Genomic DNA, 15270 nt, shown 5'->3' on the forward strand with positions numbered 1-15270 from the left:
TCAGAAAAATAAATACTCAGGTACAATATAGATATCTGAAACTTCTACTTAAACACTGTAACAAAGTATTTGGACCTTGATACTTCCAACTCTGAGCACAATAAAGGGTGTCCGTGGAGAGCTGTACACAGTGCGTCTTGAGTGTGCATCACAATACTAAACAGTCTCAATCAATAGTGTGTAACATTCTTTGCTCTTGTACAGCAAAGTAATGCTGTGAATGTGAGAACTATTAGATTCTCTTTTCTAAAGAAATTCATGAAAGAAACAATGCCAAATAAAGAAGAGGGCTGCATATTTGTCAAACACTACCAAATAAAGTCACGCAGAACTGCAGATTAGCAGGGTTTGCAGTGGAATAACTACAGTTACTAAACATTAGTAAACATTTGGAGAACTCAGGCTGTGGCTTCTTCTTCCACTCAATATTTCATTGTTTCATTAGCATCAAAACGACTAGACAGTTCTTGTCGTGCTGTGGTATTCACACACAACAATGCTGAAGGACATCTCGTGTCCATCTCTGGGGAAGCCAGTGATTTTGAGATAGATGAAAGCAACTGCAAAACCTTTTTAACAAAATAAATAATGTTCCAACCACATTTTGTGACCCAAACTAATTGAAAAACGGTAGTAGCTATTTAGTAAAGGTTAATTGGCTCAGTTTATCTAACATGTTCAAGATAAAATGGATGGATGTAGATGGAGGAATCTAGTGTGTGTTGAAAATAAGGAACAAAATGTACTGTGTCTGTCACGATTCTGGTATCTCGCTTCTTTGTGAATCGGAATTTAAAGCATTTTAAAAACCACAACTAGATAAACTATCCATAGAGTGCAGCATCAGCTTAGGCTCGAATCTTTTGCATTGTTTGAAGAGATATATAAGTCAAATGTAATAACTGTGTATAATAACTGTACAACACTTTAGGTCTTATCTCCGTGTCGCAGTCACGCTCCTTTTTGAACGAAATTCCTCTGCAGTTCATTTCTATAACTGATAACATTCGTTTCTTTCTCTGCTGATTTTAATTAGCCGCAAACACAGTGTTGGGAAATAAAAACTTTCCTTTAAATGTGTTAAACTTAAAGTAATGAGTCTATTTTGAAGAGGTAAGGAGTAGAAAATACAGATATTTGTGGTTAAATGTAACGAGTAAATATAAAAAATCGTCAGAAAAATAAATACTCAGGTATAATATAGATATCTGAAACTTCTACTTAAACACTGTAACAAAGTATTTGTGTCACGGTCTGTGTGGCAGACCGTGCGGATGAGGGGAATGAGGACCCAAGATGCAGGACTTTGTGATGAAGGCAGTGCGTTTATTTACAGTAGTGGAAATAGTTCACAGAATCAATCCCGTGTTCTCCCCTTGACTTCCGTGTCGTGTCTTCACCCACAAGTCCGTGCTCCGTGCTCTTCCGCTCCTGTGTGTCCCCGCACCCCGTGCTCGCTGCTCTTGTCTTCCCTGCTCCTTCCTGGAGAAAAATAACAAAGAAGCAACTTGTCAGGACACTCGACTACCGCGGGCATGCACTCGCTAGACTTGGTATTAATAACACTAACGTGGAGTCTCACGCAACGATCCCACGCCGAGGAGCGCTCGGCCACCGTTTTAAGAAGCTCCCCGACAACGCTTCATTAGCTGCAGGTGTGTGAGTCATCATCTGCTTCAGGTGTGGCCATCCTCTAGATAGGACACACCCACCAGGCCTACCTGAAACCCAGTACTCAGCCACACTCACAGAGACACCCACTTGCCTATACATACCAGGACGGGGAATCACAAGAACAGCAGCAGTGCAGACAACACACACATCACATAATCACAGCAATAATTATAACAGTAGTCCACACTGCCCACGGACCCTGAGTCCCCGGAGCTGGGTCCGTGACAATTTGGACCTTGATACTTCCAACTCTGAGCACAATAAAGGGTGTCCGTGGAGAGCTGTACACAGTGCATCTTGAGTGTGCATCACAATACACCAGGGGTAGGCAACCTTTCTGATGGCGAATGCCATTTACAGTTTTTTCTGATTGCTTAAGCACATTTTTTGTAACTATTGGCTAATTTTGCAAAACTCTTCACACAAATAAGAAAACCTGTCACCCAATAATCAAAACATTGTAGTTCTCTTGCAAAAGCGAACACAGCTAGATTAACTCTTCACACCTTCGTAAAAATGGTGTTTCCGTATCAAACAGTACACACAAGCCATCATCTACTAAGCACACAATGCGCCAACTGCACACTGATGGTATGAATACAAAACACATCTGGCTTTTGCTTTCTCTGTGCACAAGGTAGGCTATGTCAGTTTGAGCTCATACTTCTGTCATAGATCCATAAGCATAGAGGGATCCAAACTTCAAGTACTGGTGTTTATTCAAACACATCAAAACAAACACAAGTGTTTATTTCCAAGTATAGGATTATTTGCAATCGCCATAATGACTATATGGGTTACTTGGTCTGCAGTGAACATGCTTCCTCTGCCCCCAGCATCTGGTCATCTAGCAATTCTGTAAAGTAACAATTTCAGTATTTTTACATCAATGGTATTGGTGTGTTTCTCATTGGCATATGGCAGTGCTACAAATCTTTGTGCGAAGTGACTGTACTAACCGATTCTCATTTCAAGATGTCCTTATGATGCTTGCTACAGTGTAGCGGCTCGAGTTAGGCTGGACCCGTTGGCCAGCTACCCTCAGGGTCATTCCACGGTTGATTACATGGTCCACTATTGTAGCTCTGATGTCATCAGCAATTCTATTTCTTACTCTTCCTACCCTTCCTCTCCCCCCTCCTCATCTTCCTCTCCCCCCTCCTCGTCTTCCTCTTGCTCCTCCTTGTCCTTGTCGTCCTCTTCATCCTACTTCTTCACCTCCACGTCCTCTTCCTCGGCGGCCTCTACTTCTCACTCTTTCTGCTCCCTCCATTGTACTCCGCACACACAGCTTACCTGTATTATAGTGCTTAGGCTGATTGCAAAGTGAACTAATTATCTAAAAAAGTTTTCACATGTGAAAGTGTGCCAGACAGTTGGCAAATTAGTGTTAATGATAGCCATACATGTGTATACTTTTGCTAGGAGTGTGTTGGAAATTTGGTAATTGAGTGTTGTGCAGTGAATTGTGCCTACAGTTTTGCAAAGTGTGTGTTACAAAATTGCAAACTGAGTGCAAAGCAGTTTTTGTGCTTTTAGTTTTGCAAACTCAGTGAGTGGTTTTGCTATAAGTCTGAATAGTTTTAGAGATTGTGCTACAGGAATCACAGTTAGGGTTTAAGCATTCAGAAAAAAACTGTAAATGCAGTATTGCTCACTTATCTCAGTGGCTGTAAAGAAAGCAGTGTGATCTTCAGACTGCACTAACATCCTGTAAAGATGTGGGATCATTCTGAGAGTCAACATCCAAATATGTTTTGAATGGCCTACAAGAAACCTGGAATTCAAGGTGTATTGAAGAATAAATGTGGCATTGTAAAATATTAACTTTTACTGTTAGAATTATGGCACTCTATTTTTGCCTTTTATAATGTATTTTCACGCATATTTGCACATGCTTTTTCTGTCATTCTTCTTTGCCATTTCTTCCCTTTCACCTGCATCACATGTTGTTTTTTTTGTAATATTTCCTCATCACTGAGGATCTTATTGTCATGGTCACCCACTGGTGAAACCTTTTTTTAAAGAAAGGACTTCTTTTTCTTACCTTTAAACATTTGCAGGGTTCCCTCTGAAATGTATATGAGTTTTTGTAAATAAAAACATGAAATCAAATTTGATCAGAGGATCTCTGCCTTTATTAATTCCTTGCATTCTGATTGAATGCCTACAGTGAAAGCACATGATGATAACTGAGGGCCAGTTGAGTAAGTATAGTAATATTCTGAAAGATAAAATGAATGGAGGAATGTGGTTGGTGTTGACAAATGAGAAGATGTTCTGTATCCTTTGTGCTTTCCCACTTTTAACATTTTTTATGCTGACATGATTCATATTCTAGTATTATCAGATTCCTTCTCATTTTTAATATTCTAAGACGCACACATGGAGAACTTCTTTTCACTGCTCGCTTATTCACAAGTACAGATGTCTTCTACATAAGCTGATTTCCTAAATGACATAAAAGGCTCAAGACTGTCCTTTCCAGGCAGGAATCAATCTTACAGTTCTTTAGCGACGCACACAACTCACACCATGCCTAGATGTCCACTGTTGAGTCAGTTTGAAAGGTGGCTCTTGCTACCAGTTAGCTTAATCTCAGTGCTCTGGAGTCCAGACCAAGTCTGGTCTAAAGACAAATATCGGTACCAAGCAATGATACAAAATATTAAATCAATAAAACTTTCATAAAAAAGGGTCATCATTGCAGATGAAACATTAAAAACTCTCAATCTCCTTAAAAAAATACAGTCGTTGTTGGACATTTTTTTTCAATGTAGCAGCAAAATGTGACTCAAAGGACAGAGCAATAACAAGAATAACCCACAAATACTTATAGCTATCCACCAGTTCAATGGCTGCACCATTCATTGCACGATGAGGGGATGGCTTCCTGAATTCAATTACCATGTCCTTAGTTTTCAAGGTGTTGAAATTTAAAAACGACTGATAACACCAAGAAACAAACTCATATCTCCTTTGTAATTTTTATTTTTTACCTTAGAGATATTCCCTTCAATAAAATCTGTCTTCCTTTCATGAATCAGCCTCGAAGACCATGGTTTGTTATTTGGGAAAACTATGCACAACTTTTAAAGGAATAATCATATCTCTACAAAAGCTGCAGATAACGTTGATCATTAATGTTTTCGGATGACTCTGTAAACACCGACCAGTCAGTGCAGGCAAAGCAGCCCTGCAGGTCTAAAGAGACGTCGTTATCATACTTTTGTGGGGTGTTTCCTCGCCTTCTCTCTCCGTAGCACAGTCCTATAAACAGGCAGGAGATGCACCGTGTTTTGGTCAGAGGATCTGAGTGCGGGGCCTGCCACAGATGTATACGCACCTTTAATGGAACCATAACAAAGATCCAGAAGCGTGTAGGAGAATTGACATATTTATAGAAAGTGCCCAGTGTTTTCTTCAAATTACAGTAATTAAAGTCCAACAGAATAACATTAGGGGCCTCGGGACAGAGGGATTGGAGCGAGTACACGGGGGTGTCAGTCGCAATCTTCGAATTTGCTTTCGGATGGACGTAATTAACGGTGACGTTGATCTGCGGGAATTCCCTCGGCAGGTGACGGCCTGATAGACAAGAGAAGCTCAGTGTTTGGCAGATACACCTGTTCACGGTAAAGTTTTTACACTATTTCTAAATAATATATTCCTCCTTCTTTCTGTAAGTTTATGCTTATGTATATGATGGAAGAAGATGGCACAGCGACACAGGGCCTGCTCCTACTCTGGTTCCTGTTTTATTTTAGGGTGATTTAACACATTTTGCAGCATTTTTTTTTTAAAGAAAATTACATGTAACCAAGATCTGTGAATAGTGGCAGTGACTTTTCATACACAAACTAACAACTATAACCCCCACATTTTTATGTCTCGTATCAGCATGTGCCAGACATTCTCCTTTTTAAGGGCCAGTTTTCCTGTGTAAGCAGCTCATTTCTTTACTTGGTAACATTATTTCTTTGTTGTTGTTCTTCTTGGTGCTTGTTATTGTCAGGTGTATGAAACTGTGGAGGTGAACTTTACGTATTTTGGACCATTTGGGGCTTTCCTAAGAAGACTGAAGCGACACCTCCTCCGTCTTGCCCCGAGAGAACACTCCCACTCACACAGTCTGATGCATAAATTCCCTCTCTGTCAGAGAAGTCATGCTGTTGCTGAACTGCAGCTGTAAATTCATTAAACAACAGAAGAAGCAGACGGTAAGTGTACGGTTCTTTCTGTAATTTTTCTTTTAAAATGACACAGAGGATATATTATCACAGCAGGTCATGTAACATCAACTAACCATTGATAAAGCAATTACAGTAATTTCAGTGTGGCACATATTCAGAAAAAAATACAGTAAAACTAACAACAAACAGAGATTAATTTCTACTTATTTACTGTTGGACTGTTGTTCTTTATCGTAAGTGGGTTTCAAGCTTGTTCAGTGACAGATTCTCCTTGTATGTATTTAGGTTGTAAGAGTTTGCACTGTGATTCAGTGTCAGCTGTTTTACAGCAGTTCATAGTCTGAGAACCACGTCCTGGTTCAACCTTTGACCCTTTTTGCACTACTTTCTGTTTTAATTCTGACGCTTATCTTTGACTGAATTCAGGCCACGTGAGAGAGATCTCTAGTTCTGTAATCACTTTAGCGTAAGCAATAAAATGAACATAAACAAGTCAGAAATCCAACCCCAGTCTTTCCCTCATGGTCTACAACTGAGGCTTCATGATGTATAGTCTATTGCCTTTATTTTCAGGGCCGTGTCCACTTAATACCACGCTATATGGTTATATGGCATTTTAGTTAATATAAAGCATAGAACTGAGGCACTTCAAATAATTCCATCCCAACACAGGATAAAGCGCCCTGCCACAACACAAAAATGGTTCAGCAGTGGTTTGAGAGGCACAACAACAAGTTTGAAGTATTGGCTTGGCTTCAAAATTAACCAGATCTCAATCCAGTCATGCATCTTGTGAGTTCTCCAGGACAAACAAGTCAGATCCATGACTTCATCCAGGACTTCAAAGATCTGTTACTGTCTTGGTGCCAGATACACACCTCTGGATTCCATGCCTGGATGGTTCATGGCTGTTTTAGAAGCAAAAGGGGGAGGAACACAACATTAGGCAGGTGGCATAATGTTATGCCTGATTGGTGTATACATTAATACATCTTAAATTAATTTAATGGCTAAAAAGGTGATGAAAGGGACACAATATTTGACTGGTAAATACATTTTTACAAATAAATACTGATACACAACTTAGTCCTTGAAGCAGGAGAAATGTTGTTGCTTGTTACTTTCATTATTTTAAACCTATTGTAGTCATTTACTGTTGTTTTTATTTATTTGTTGCTTTTATTTATTATACCTGCCTTCAATGGAAGGACAACAAAAATGAGTTATTCTCAAAGGCTTTTCCCTCCATTGTACGCTTTACCTTTGTCATCTGCATCAAAACTCTGCTCATCTGTCACAGGACACTGTATTTATGGTAATGTATTTTGTTTCCCACAGACAAGGATGACTCAATCAGTTACTATGACAACGATGAGTAGTGTGGAGTCCACAACCATTAATTCCACTGAGAGTCCGTTCCTGGACTCTCAGTTTCGTTATGTGTTCATCCCGGTTTTCTACATCATCTTCTTCATCCTGGGCTTCATCTCTAACCTCTATGTGCTGTTTGTCCTGCGCTGCCTTCGTCAATTCAAGGCCATGGGAGAAATTCACATCTATATGACCAACTTGACCATCGCTGATCTTCTGTTTGTGTGTGCTCTTCCCTTTTGGATTGACTATTATATCCGTGAGGGAGACTGGGTTTATGGAGACGTCATGTGCCGGGTGACAGGCACCTTCTTTTTCATCAACACCTACGGCACCATCCTCTTCCTTTCAGCCATCAGCATCAACAGATGCTGGGCGGTGACTCGGCCTCTAGACGCAGCCTCGTCAAACCGCAGAATTCGTGGAATTATTGTTTGTATTTGTATCTGGGTGTTTGTTCTGACGATTTCTGTTCCTTTTCTGGTGAGTCCAGGGATCAACGTGCACCGTAAAAACAACACTGACATACGTCGCTGTTTTGAGGGATACCAGGGTGGAACTAATGACAAGAAGAAAAAAGTGGCTGTCACTCATTTTCTAATAATTGGATTGTTTTTTGTTTTCTTTTTACTCATTGTGATATGCAATGTCCTTATTGCTCGAATTTTAGTTTGTAAAAATTCTCCTCAGTCAGAAAGTCAGTCTTCAGGAACACAGTCTAAAGAGCTCACTGTGACATGCATATTTAAATGGCCCACAGGGGTGAAACGGAGGGCTCTCCAGATGTTGCTGGCAGTGGTGGGAGTGTTTGTTCTGTGTTTCCTGCCACACCACATAGTTCAAGGCCCCTGGGCTCTGGCAGTGCTGGAGATCGAAGACGGCTTCGGCCACGTGAAGTACAGCGAGACCACTCGTCAGTTGCTGAGCGACGCTCATCAGATCACCCTGGTTCTTATGGGCCTCAACTGCATTTTGGATCCTGTAGTTTATTATTTTGCCACAGGGAAGTTTAGAGGACAAATCAAGGCCCACATTACAAAATTAATCACATTCACCCAAACTCGGAGCTACCACTTAAACCAGCCTGCATCACCTGTTTGCACTCTGGTAGCAAATCAGAGGCCTCATAGGAAACCCACAACGGCTGGGGTGGAGGACCAAAGTCAACATGGTAGGAGGAACTCATTGGTTATTTTATAAAGTATTTTCAAAAATCTCACTGATCCAGGATTTTGAACCAAACCACATCTCAGATAAGATTCTCTCCATTTCATGACAGAGATGAAATGGAGAGCATGTCCACATTAAAGGTTGGAGAGGCTTGTTAGCCTTATTCTAGGAATTATACTCTGGAATCAGGGAGAGGAGGATATATGGTGTTGTGTACTTGTACACGTGGAGTTAACCATTTACCACAGAGGGAGGCTGGTGCTGCTTAAATCTACAGTGAGTCAGAGCGGTGGTTCACGCAGTTCACAATCCACTGTATAGAGCCTTCTTGAAAGACTCCCCTACTGTGCTTTTATTAGTCTCTGCCTCCATCATATGGTTTAAATGCAGTATTGCTCACTTATCTCAGTGGCTGTAAAGAAAGCAGTGTGATCTTCAAACTGCACTAACATCCCGTAAAGATGTGGGATCATTCTGAGAGTCAACATCCAAAGTTTTGAAGAAACATGGAAACTATTCCTGAAGATTACTTAAAGAGTATTTAAGGTGTATTAAAGAATAATTGTGGTATTGTAAAATATTAACTTTTGCTGTTGTTAGAATTATGGACACTCGTGTTTTGCCTTTTATACTGTATTTTCATGCATATTTGCACATACTTCAATTAACCTCTGCCCTTGTCCATCTTCTTTTTCAAAATATAAGGAAACAAGCTGTAGCTCAAGACTTTTTCACAGTGTTGTACATATTGACCTATACCTCTAACGGACCTGTACCAATAACTGGTTTTAATATAAATACAAGAAATATGTCATTTATGACACATCATCTTGTGGAAGTTGTTCTCTCTGAAAGTTTTTGTAAATAAAAACATGAAATCTAATTTGATCAGATGACCTCGGCCTTTATTAATTTCTTCCATTCTGATTGAATGCCTACAATGAGGGTTAACCTTTTCTTCACTTAATAGAGGAGGGGTGGAGAACTTGTGCAGACGCCTGGTAATGAACTAATCATTTGATTCAGGTGTGTTGACCCAGGGTGATATCTAAAACCTGCAGGACACCGGACCTTGAGGCCTGGAGTTCCCAACCCGTGTAAAAGAGTTACTTGATGGAACTGAATGCTTGTGGTAACCTGTGGAAACACTCCTTGTTAGAAGGATAAAGCATTACCCTCACAGTGTGAAGGGTTGACTAAGACACAGGAGTGTGAAGTGTTGAAAGTGAAACTGTTAAACGCTTACAAGCCGTGTGTGGGTGTATGATAACATCCTGTTCCAGTAGTGATGATAGTTGTTGGTAAAGCTGACAACTGCATGGAAATGAAACTACAGTAACAATAACAACTGTAGAGTAGGGAGGAGTCACACAGGACAGGATCCCTGACTGGAGGTCAAAGACCATTGCCATGAGGAAGGACTACGAGGAGAACAAATCAGGGAGCGCTAAGTCTAAACCAGGGCCTCTCCCCACAAATGTTTTCTGTTTCAATGTGTCTAATATGTGCTTTGAATTACGAATTGTTCTCCAGTTCTCTGTGTCCTGACACTGAGAGCTCCACAGTTGTGCATCCTGAATCTCTAAATTGTTACCTAAAATAATGTGAACTGATAAATTGCCTCCTGAACTTCTCTCAGTAAAAAAGATGTACAGGTACAGGGTGAATTTGTATATGTTGCTATATCATTTTTATGTTTTGTCAACATTAAATGAAGGCAAAGAAACAAAAACTGTCCCACAAAATGCCTGTGGACATCTTTGATGTGTTATATTTGGAGTGATGAAAATATGCTAATGAAATCAAACAAAACATCAATCGGATCTTTATTTAAACTAGCTGATTAACTGTCATCATTATGACTAATAGCTTCAATTATGACTCACTGATGAGACAGAAACGTGTGAAATTAGATGCCTGGCAGCTTGTAAATTAATCACAGACATTAATGAAATGTATGATGCAGAAGATTAAAAAAAAAACAGCCAAAAAAAAACCCATCCCAGAAACTTAAAGCGACTCTGGTTTTAATTTGGGCAAATTAAAGACCTGCTTTATCTTGAAAGAAAGTAAGAGACTTAGTAAGAGACAGTATATCCTCAGTTTCTTAACGTAAAACTAATGGAGTCAGGGCCGGTACAGAGTGCTTGTTCGTTTTAGTCCCCTTGTTTTCCACTGAGTTATTGGTTCTATCACTAGTTAGCAAAGTTTATGTAAGTTCAGTAACCTCAACCAACCTTCACTCGGTGATGTGATGTTCTGTACTAGCACAAGATGGTGCTAAACACGTTCTAAAAATGTTAATTTTAAGCACTTATTTCTTAAATCCGGCCTCACAGACAGTGTTACATCTATATCTACGCAAAGTTTGGCAACTCTAAGATTGGTTGCAGTGGCTCAGCATGGGGGAAAGAATCACAATATGTTTGTTATATTGCGTAAGTATATAAAGAAAACACTTTAGATGCTTACCATTTGTTTCAGAAACAAGAGCATTTTGTCCTTTTTCCCCCTATTACATCACAACAACTTGATTGGTCAGTTTCAGTGTTGATCCTGGAGCAACATTATTTTGATGATACAAGTACAACATCAACAGGGAGATATCTGTTAATCAACTCTGACCATGGCTGTGCAACAGTCACAAAACACAATGCATCATTGCATATTCACCACAGAACAGCAAACTAACCTGTTTATCCTTCACAACACTGCCTTGTATTTTCATGCAACCGTTGAACAACACAAATTTAGCATACCTCAGTTTGTTTTACAAAACACAGCTTTAAATTTCCAGTTTATCAAATGCTACTGAGCAGTCCTTACTTTTAAATATAACCTCTCTTCTTCCTCTCCTGACTTACATCTCTCTCCATCTCTGAGTGAGGTTATTGCTCACTCTTTTCTCACTTTGAATTACAGCAGCTCTACTTTTAGCTATCAGACAAACTAGGAGATTAACTGCATTGAACCAGTTTGTGTGTTTGCTCTTATTTGTTAATCTCAAGAAACATTGCATCTAAAATGGGCTCCTACTTAAAAAGCTATACTCCCTTTATTCCTGCTCCTCTTCTGTAGAGCTAGCTAGCTATAGAAGTAGCACGATCAAACTTACGGATAAATTTATGAAGTACATTCCAGGGTCCTTAATAGCCAGAAACGATTAAGCTAGGTGGCTAATATGTATATACATGCAAATGTGTTTTAATTGTCCGTTTAACTCTTCACTTACCATGGACCCGCCGGCAGGCCCATTTTACAGCGCTGTTTACATGACTGTAACTCCATCATGTGGCACAGCATCAAGGCCATCACCAACTACAGGAAGACAACAACTGCCTACGAGGGTGACGCCTCCCTACCAGATGCGCTGAACAACTTCTATGAACAGTTTGACACTCAGAATGGCGTGTTGGTGTGTCAGGTTCTGTGTCTCTTTGCAGAGTTAACTCTCAGAAAGCTGCTGGTCCAGATAACATCCCTGGGTGAGAGCTTCATTGAGCACTGCTGCTGTCCCAACTTGCTTCAAGGCCACCACCCTCTTTCCTATGCCAAAGAAGTCCCCAGTGTCCTGCCTCAATGACTGCCGTCTTATTTTTCTGATTCCCATCATGATGTAGTGCTTTGAGAGGCTCGTCATGACTCACATTAAGACCAGGTTGCCACCCACGCTGGACCCACAGCAGTTTGCATATCGCCCAAACCAGTCAACAGATGATGCCATCGCCACCACCCTACATCTTGCTGTCACCCACCTGGACAATAAAGACACATATATACGAATGCTATTCATAGACTTCAGTTCAGCATTCAGCACAATCATTCCTCAGCACCTGATTGGAAAACTGAGCTTGCTGGGCTTGAACACCTCCCTGTGAAACTGTATCCTGGACTTTCTGACAGAGAAACCTCAGAGAGCCCAGATCGGTAACAGCATCTCCAACACCACCACACTGAGCACTGGAGCCCCTCAGGGCTGTGTGCTCAGCCTACTGCTGTTCACTCTGCTGACTCACGACTGCGCAGCAATGCACAGTTAAAACCACATTATCAAGTTCGCCGATGACACGACTGTGGTGGGTCTCATCAGTAAGGACGATGAGTCAGCATACAGAGAGGAGGTGCAACAGCTAACGGACCTGTAAATGGTAAATGGCCTGTATTTATATAGCGCTTTACTAGTCCCTAAGGACCCCAAAGCGCTTTACATATCCAGTCATCCACCCATTCACACACTGGTGATGGCAAACTAGATTGTAGCCACCCTGGGGCGCACTGACAGAGGCGAGGCTGCCGGACACTGGCGCCACCGGGCCCTCTGACCACCACCAGTAGGCAACGGGTGAAGTGTCTTGCCCAAGGACGCAACGATCGAGACTGTCCAAGCTGGGGCTTGAACCAGCAACCTTCCGATTACAAGGCGAACTCCCAACTCTTGAGCCACGATCGCCCCTGTGTAGAGTCAACAACCTGTCTCTGAACATGGACAAAACAAAATAGATGGTTGTTGGCTTCAGGAGAGAATGGAGAGATCACTGTCCACTTAACATCAATCAACACACACTAGATTCCTCCATCTACATCCATCCATTTTGTCTTGAACATTTTGTACATAGCTACTAATGTTTTTCAATTAGTTTGGGTCGCAAAATGTGGTTGAAACATTATTTATTTTGTTAAAAAGGTTTTGCATTTGCTTTCATTTATCAAAATCACTGGCATCCCCAAACGTGGACATGAGATGTCCTTCAGCAGTGTTCAGTGTGAAAACCACAGCAAGACTAGACCTGTCCAGTAGTTTTGGTGCCTAAGCATGTCCCACCAGCTAGTGTGAAACAACGAAATACTGAGTGGAAGCCTGATTTCTCCATGTTTAGTTCAGCATCACTTTACTAAGAATAGTTATTCCCCTGCAAATCCTGTGAATGTCTTTTTTTGGTGGTGTTTGAGAAATTTGCAGCCTTCTCCTCTATTTGGCATTGTTTCTTTTACGAATTTCTTTAGAAAAGAGAATCTAATAGTTCTCACATTCACAGCCACAAGCCTCACTCTGCTGTACAAGGGCAAACAATGTTATACACTGGTGATTGTGATTGTTTCGTACTCAGAGTGCTCAGAGCTGGAAATATCAAAGTTCAAATACTGTTAGTAGAATTTTAGTAGAATTTTCAGGTATCAATATTGTACTTGAGTATTTATTTTTCTGACAGTTTTTTATATTTATTCCCCACATTTTACCACAAATATCTGTATTTTCTACTCCTTACATCTTCAAAATAGGCTCATTACATAAGTTTAACACGTTTGAGGAAAGTTTTTATTTAACAGAATGATACAGACACAACAGTGCAATATAATGTGCAAAAGACTGAGTATTGTGCAAAAAGTAACTAGTTGTATGAATGTGTGTGTGTATAAGATTCTGCAGATGAGTGCTTGGTAGTGACGTGTATGAAGGTATGCGTGTGTTTTTGTCATTCCCGTCACTGAGTGTTCAGCAGTCTGACGGCCTGGGGGAAGAAGCTGTTTCACAGTCTGGCAGTGAGGGCCCGAATACTCCGGTACCTCTTGCCAGAAGCCAGCAGGGTGAAGAGTGTGTGAGAGGGGTGTGTGGGATCCTCCACAATGCTGATGGCTTCAAGGAATTTGGTGCTCTTGACGACTTCCACAGAGCACCAAATTCCTTGATGTTCACTTGGCGGAGAACCTCTCCCGGTCCCTCAGCACCAGCTGCATAATTAAGAATGGTAATGGTAAATGAAGGCCCAACAGCGTCTCTACTTCCTGCGGAAGCTGAGAAAAGCCCATCTCCCACTACCCATTCTCACCCCCTTCTACAAAGCGACTATCGAGAGCATTCTAAGCAGCTGCATAACTGTCTGATATGGTAACTGCAGCGTATCAAACCACAATACCCCACAACAAATGGTGAGATCAGCGGAGAAGATTATTGAAGCCATCACAGACACCTATCAGACTCGCTGCATCCGCAAAGCCATCAGCATTGTGGAGGATCCCACACACCCCTCTCACACACTCTTCACCCTGCTGGCTTCTGGCAAGAGGTACCGGAGTATTCGGGCCCTCACTGCCAGACTGTGAAACAGCTTCTTCCCCCAGGCCGTCAGACTGCTGAACACTCAGTGACGGGAATGACAAAAACACACGCATACCTTCATACACGTCACTACCAAGCACTCATCTGCAGAATCTTATACACACACACATTCATACAACTAGTTACTTTTTGCACAATACTCAGTCTTTTGCACATTATATTGCACTGTTGTGTCTGTATCATTCTGTTAAATAAAAACTTTCCTCAAACGTGTTAAACTTATGTAATGAGCCTATTTTGAAGATGTAAGGAGTAGAAAATACAGATATTTGTGGTAAAATGTGGGGAATAAATATAAAAAACTGTCAGAAAAATAAATACTCAAGTACAATATTGATACCTGAAAATTCTACTAAAATTCTACTAACAGTATTTGAACTTTGATATTTCCAGCTCTGAGCACTCTGAGTACGAAACAATCACAATCACCAGTGTATAACATTCTTTGCCCTTGTACAGCAGAGTGAGGCTTGTGGCTGTGAATGTGAGAACTATTAGATTCTCTTTTCTAAAGAAATTCGTAAAAGAAACAATGCCAAATAGAGGAGAAGGCTGCAAATTTCTCAAACACCACCAAAAAAAGACATTCACAGGATTTGCAGGGGAATAACTATTCTTAGTAAAGTGATGCTGAACTAAACATGGAGAAATCAGGCTTCCACTCAGTATTTCGTTGTTTCACACTAGCTGGTGGGACATGCTTAGGCACCAAAACTACTGGACAGGTCTAGTCTTGCTGTGGTT

The 15270-nt window shown here is 40.9% G+C and overlaps 1 protein-coding gene across 1 annotated transcript; it reads left to right on the forward strand.

Annotated features, from left to right (window-relative positions):
* Positions 1 to 2959: 2959 nt before the first annotated feature.
* LOC147307142 (platelet-activating factor receptor-like) lies at positions 2960 to 9278 on the forward strand. The gene is made up of 3 exons (XM_086274600.1): positions 2960 to 5309; positions 5690 to 5894; positions 7206 to 9278. Exons 2-3 carry the CDS (start codon positions 5841 to 5843, stop codon positions 8436 to 8438), a joined length of 1287 nt encoding a protein of 428 aa, XP_086130726.1. The 5' UTR covers positions 2960 to 5309; positions 5690 to 5840; the 3' UTR covers positions 8439 to 9278.
* Positions 9279 to 15270: the final 5992 nt, after the last annotated feature.

Source organism: Aulonocara sp. 'chitande type north' Nkhata Bay, linkage group LG19, assembly GCF_057382095.1.
Source record: "Aulonocara sp. 'chitande type north' Nkhata Bay isolate Kocher_YH1m ecotype deep benthic linkage group LG19, A_spYH_male_GT1.1, whole genome shotgun sequence".
Lineage (NCBI taxonomy): Eukaryota > Metazoa > Chordata > Actinopteri > Cichliformes > Cichlidae > Aulonocara > Aulonocara sp. 'chitande type north' Nkhata Bay.

Excerpts from the sequence above, each read along its gene's own strand:
- LOC147307142 (XM_086274600.1), top strand. The coding sequence starts at position 5,841 with ATGCTGTTGCTGAACTGCAGCTGTAAATTCATTAAACAACAGAAGAAG. Across the intron at positions 5,895-7,205 it reads AACAACAGAAGAAGCAGACG|ACAAGGATGACTCAATCAGT; the intron begins GTAAGTGTACGG and ends TGTTTCCCACAG.